Source organism: Eumetopias jubatus, unplaced genomic scaffold (genome assembly GCF_037043125.1).
Source record: "Eumetopias jubatus isolate StellerSeaLion01/CBP00866 unplaced genomic scaffold, mEumJub1_p1.0 scaffold_5, whole genome shotgun sequence".
Taxonomy (NCBI): domain Eukaryota; kingdom Metazoa; phylum Chordata; class Mammalia; order Carnivora; family Otariidae; genus Eumetopias; species Eumetopias jubatus.
The window spans coordinates 51,831,195-51,837,046 of record NW_028274811.1 but is presented as its reverse complement, the minus strand read 5'-3'; the positions used below and the strand labels follow the sequence as shown (position 1 = coordinate 51,837,046).

The following is a 5,852-nucleotide window of genomic DNA, read 5'->3' as shown; positions in this document are numbered from 1 at the left end:
GCTTCTTTCCTCCATGAATTTTTATAAGTTGAACTCCTAGAATGGCCCTCTGGTGAATCATTACTAGACGGATAAAGCTTTTTAATTTGGGTGCATACTTGATTTGACAGCTACCAAGTTTGGCCAGGCCCCAGATTTGCAGATTGATAAATTAACAGCCTCTCAGCCTGTCTGTCTTTGTGTTGTTGTTTCCCACCCCCCTCTTCTTTGCTATTTTTTCCCCCTGAGATTTGAAGGCCCATGATGTGAGCAATTTTCCCAACTTATGGCATCTTTCCGGCACAAACTGTGGTCCCCAAAGGCTAGTAACTGGCCTTGGGTGTTACAAAGAAGGGTCCTTTAACACCACCTTTCTAAAGAGCTACAGAACACAGAGCAGTTGTGACTCCGGCACACACAGCACGCTCAGCTAAGCACCTTTTTTCTTGTCTCCCCACTATCCCAGGGGGTTCAGCAAGATAGGGAGCTTAAGGCCTGGAGATGGGGGCACAATATTGCAGGGAGCCCAAAAGCAATGAATCTAGAATGGAATGGGGCCATCTGGATGAGGAGGGTGATTGTATGGCCTTCACAGCCCTCTCCTCCACCTCTTCCCACTATTTAGCCCCCTTGCACAGACAGGCATCCCAGTCCCCAACCCTCGAGGGCTCCGTCAATATTACAACACTGGTTTAAATGCACCATCTAAAGTTGCCTCATCAGCTCAAGTCAGGTGCCAGCAAACCTGCCAGATGTGGCTTCCTTTCCTATTTCCCCAATTTTCCTGCTTCTAAGGCTCAACTGCGACTCTTGTAAAAAATGCAGATTCAGAGCCTCCTTCTCTGGAAATTCTAAGGTCGAGCCCGGGGATCTGGCTTAGTCACACAATCCAGAAGATTCTTATGTGGCAAACTTGCACAACACTGCTTTTGGTCTTCCTGGGAGCACCTACTGTATCTTGACATTGAGTTCCTGCAGGAGAGAGACGTGGGGATGCTTCACCGACACCGAGCCGCGGCTCTGACCACAGATTCAGAGGCCTTGAAGTGTTTTTCAAAAAGCATCTAATCCCCCATCTAGTCTCCAGGCACTTAAACCATGTGAGATGGAAAGTTCTTTAATCCTCATGTAAAAGCCTATAAAGAAGGAAAATTCCAAACCTCAGTTGCTCTCTTAATTAAGAGCCTCAACAACTTTATACCAATAGTGAAAACTTTTTAGAAAATGGCTGAGAGAAGGGAGGGATAGTCAATTATTTGTTGAGGGAGTGAGAGTGCATCGAGTAGCTATTTTTGAATTTTTGAAAACCACTGTTCAAGCCTCACTTGTGTACATTCATAAACTAAGCATATATTTTTATTTTTAATTTTTTGAGAGAGAGAGAAAGCACATGCGGGGGGAGGGGGGCCGAGGGGCAAAGGGAGAGAGAAACCAAGCTGACTCTACAGTGCGTGCAGAGCCCTGACACGGGGCTCAATCTCATGACCCTGCGATCATGACCTGAGCTGAGATCAAGAGTCAGATGCTTAACCGACTGAGCCACCCAGGTGCCCTAAGCATGTATTTTTAAAGTTCCACTGTTACTTTAAAAATGTTTTACCTTTGTGTAGGTTAAATTTTCATAAGAAAAATGTAAGTGTATTATCTAAGGCTTTTCTCATAAAATATTGGTGCATTTCTCTCTCCTGCATGTGTTCAGGAAAAAGCATTTTCCATTACTTTAGTACATCTACACAGGTGGACTGTACGTCCAGAAATACTTTTTCTCCTTGCTGATAACTTGGCTGAGCCATTCTATAAATTTAATGCTTAGTACATATTTAAAATGACACAAGCCATGGGATCATAAATTTAAATTAAAAAATTTAGATATATTTGAATAAGGTCTATAGATCAGGCAATAGTGGTGGAGCAATGATCACTGCCTGATTTTGATCACTGCACTGCGATTATGTAAGACGCTAACCTCTGTGGAAGTGGATAAAGGGTATCCAGAAATTCTTTATGCTATCTTAACAATGTTTGCATGTCTCAAACTACTTCAAAATAAAAAGTTAACAAGGAATTTAAAATTTAGATAGTATTAAAATTCATATATTCACCATTCAGACTGCATAAATATCAACACTCTGTCTCACTTGCTTTTTGTTTTTTAAGGCAAACATGACAAGTGAATCTGCTCTTTTATCATTCTGTACTCCCACGAGCAACGAGTAGAAGCTCTGATTTTTCTTCTTCTCCAGTACTCAGTATTATAAGACTTTTTAATTATTTCCTGCATGAGGGGTAAAGAACAGAATCTATATCACTTTCTATCACCTCAAAAACTGAAATTGAACTTCTTTTTATAGGCTAATTGGCCAGATTTTCTCTTCCTCATAATGTTCACATTTTTGTTGGTATTTTTCTCTCTCTTTCTTAACGATGTGGTAGTTCTTTGTGTCATCTGGATATAAGCCTTTGCTTATAATATGCATGCAAGTATCTTTGGTCCCTTTATAGCTTGCTCTCATTGGTTATGGGATCTTTTGTTGGACAGATATTTTGCATTTTAACATAGTCACAGTTTCCCATCTTTTTGTTTTGGGTTTTTTGTATCTTATTATATTTCCACTTTCCCCAGTATCATGATAGTTTGGTATTTTGTTCCCAAAGTTTTACTTTTAATGCAAGTTTTAATCTTCACAGAAGTTACGTCTGTTACTGTTTTGAGGCGAGAATCTATTTTTATCCACTTGTTCCCATTTATTTGATTTATCCTTTTCCAACAGACTTTTAATGCCACATTTTATAACAAGTTTTCATATATGCTTGGGTCTATTTTTGATTCTCTGAGCTGTTCCTTAGTTTGTCTATTTGTAAGCAAATATGTCACTTTTACTTTACCATGACTTTAAAGTAAGTCTTAAAATCTTGCCGATCAAGCTTTTTCCTTCAGAATTATTTGGTATTCCTTACTCTTTCATCTTGTGTATTCTGTACTCACTGTCAAACGACAGACATTTTACTACAGTTTTTATTGGAATGTTATTGAATTGACAATTTTGGAGGCATTGACTTTATGACATTGTGCTTTTCCCTCTACAAATATGGCGTAATTCTTCATTTCCTTCTAGAGTCTCCATAACTCTACAATCTTCAATAGTATTTTAACTTTCTCTATAACTATCTTGTATAGATTCAGTTAGATTTTTTTATGAGTATCTTTTAAGTTTTATTGCTTTCGTTAATGAGTTTTTCTTACCTTTTATTTGGTTATTGACACTGTTGGAACACTATTGAGTTTTGTATAGTAGTCTTATACCCAGGAACCTTACTGTTCTTATTGAAAATCCAGGTTCTCAACTCTTAATGCTCATTGAAAAATAAACTAGTTGGGGTTGAAGATCACAGGATTTCTAGGAGACAACTGGGAATGTGCCGTGACTCCTTCCCCCCAAATATAATGGGATGGGTGGGAGCTACTTTCTCCTACATCTTAAATCCAGACATAGGGATTAAGGAGCCTAATAAAATATGTCCTCACCAGTTGACAGTTCTAAAAGGGACTGGTGCTCCTGACTTTCTGTGGGAAATGTAAAGGGGGGGGGGCGGAGCAAAGGAGGGGGGTGGTGTATTGGTAGCCTAGACCTTGGAATTGGTCAGGGCAAATGATGGTGGGGTGTTTCTCATGGATCAGGTAGAGTTCAATAGGAGAGCACATTTGTGTAGGGTCATCACAAGACTTAAGAGAACTACCTTGATGGGTCAAAGAACCCAACAGGAGTAAACTGTCAAATATCCAGAAAGTGAGGAAGGAGCTCAATGACCTGTTGGACTGGCATTACTCCAGGGAACTCCAGGTGGGAAATCTGGTAGGGAGGGAGGGGCTGCACAAAACCACAAATGTGCCTTTGAGAGACTGTCAGTCTTTAACCCCTGTCATATTGTTGCTAGTAGGCAAGACGTTTCTTGCCACTTTAGCTCTTCTCCCCTCTTTTGGCCCTTGGAAGGCCTGGGTCAGAAACTACAGCTAGCTAGCAAGATAGGGGAGGCAGAATAAGGGGCAAGTTTGGGAAGTGGGAAGAAGGTTAGACTTCTCTTCCCCACCACCCTAAAAGCTACTAACCTGTATCAGGCCTGCTTAAGGAAAAGAAAACCGTGGTTAATGAAGTTTCAATTTCAGCTGATGCACTGGACTGGAGGTGCATATTACTGATAGCAGGAACTTACTCCCAGGAGCCCTGCTTGTCTGATGTTACACAATTACACAGTATTTATATACTGTAGAGGCTAGATATTGGCCTGGGAGCCAGACTGCTGAATCTTAGCTTTGTCATTCAGCAGATGTCCAACCTTTCTCTTGCAGTTTTCTCCTTTGTAAAGCATGTAATTGTATGGTTATGAGCATTAAATAAGTTAATACACTCAGAAGTGCCTAAAGCAGTGTCTGCCCTTTACTAAGTGCGTAACATTACTGTAACCAGGCAGTAAATGTTAGCGAACATGAATACAATAGCTTTATTTATAATTCGTTGTAAAAGTCCTCGGCTAACACATACAGTCAAGTTCAGGTTTGAGAGACACAATACACTTACAAAAAGTATTTGATCATTTGTGAACAGTTTTAAAAAATGTAACCAGTTGTTTTCATTGTAATGGTTTACCTGCCTGGCAGCAGATTTCAAAATATTTTTCAAAGATGAGAACACATTTTCCCCTCTCTAAAACTGAACACTCAGCCCTTCCATGGAGATGGTGCTGAAAGCAAACACGGAAGGCTGGCCGTGCAATGCCCCTGCTCCTTCCAAAGCTGAAGCCAAAGCAAAGGCTCTGAAGGCCCACAAGGCAGCACTGGAAGGGGTCTGCAGCAACACCACCAACAGAAGGCCACATGTCACCCACCTTCTGGCAGGCCAAGGCACTGCTGCCCAAAGATCCCTGAAAGAACGTTCCAGGGAGAAACGAGCTCGATTACTAAGACCAGAGATTCCCCTTGACCCTAGAGTGGCCACAGAGACAGAAGGCAGTAACCTTGTGTTCACTGGGGATGTCCAGGCTAAGGAGCACCCAGTCATGCAGCCTGTCAAGAGGTTCTAGGACACTGACATGGCCAAAGTCAGCACTCTGAACGGGTCTGATGGAGAGAAGGCGGCAGATGTTCCGCGGGTTCCTGACTAGGATGCTTCCTATGTAGCCAACAAAATTGGGATCATGTCAGTCCAGCTGGCTAATTCTAAATATAATAAATTTTTCACCATAGAAAACAAAGGCTGACCATACCTTTAGCTGAATACCACTAATATTATTGAAAAATTCACAAGAGCAGTCGGGGGGTAGGCTCTACAAAAACTCGTGTTCAGATGCTGTACTTTTGCTATTTAGCAAAACTTTTTTAATTCCCTCCCTCTTATCAAGTGTCCAACTTCCTGTACAACTATTCCCAAACTCTCTGTTCTCTTCAAAGCCTAGTTGTTCCATCAAATCCCCATCTTAATCTCAAGACTTTCCACTAACAACCCAGAGAAGATCGTCTGTTAAGTGGTGCTCCAATTCCCTGACAGTTCCCCCAACCCTTTTCCTATTCCTTTGGTCCCATTTCCATAATAAAATTAATAGTAGTAGTCGTCAATATAGTAATAATAGGGTCCTTTCTTCTTTCCAAATTGAACTTCCCATTCCAAGCACTAATTTTTGCCTACTACTCCCTGCTCCATTAATTACCCTCTTTCAATTTCATCTTCAAATTTTCCTCTTAAATTTTTTCACCCCCATAGTGTCAGAATTCCCACACTAAATGAAGATGAAGAAAAAATATTAGAAGCCGAAATCCCTAACAATGAACAAAATACCCCCCGTTAAATAATAATTCCTTTTAACCAATAAGAGGGGCT

General features: G+C 40.9%; 1 protein-coding gene across 1 annotated transcript; it reads left to right on the top strand.

Moving 5' to 3' along the window:
* The first annotated feature begins 4,713 nt into the window (after positions 1–4,713).
* On the top strand, positions 4,714–5,058 carry LOC148164353 (large ribosomal subunit protein uL23-like). Its single transcript, XM_088023179.1, has one exon. The coding sequence runs from the start codon at positions 4,714–4,716 to the stop codon at positions 5,056–5,058; it is 345 nt and encodes a 114-aa protein (XP_087879305.1).
* Positions 5,059–5,852: the final 794 nt, after the last annotated feature.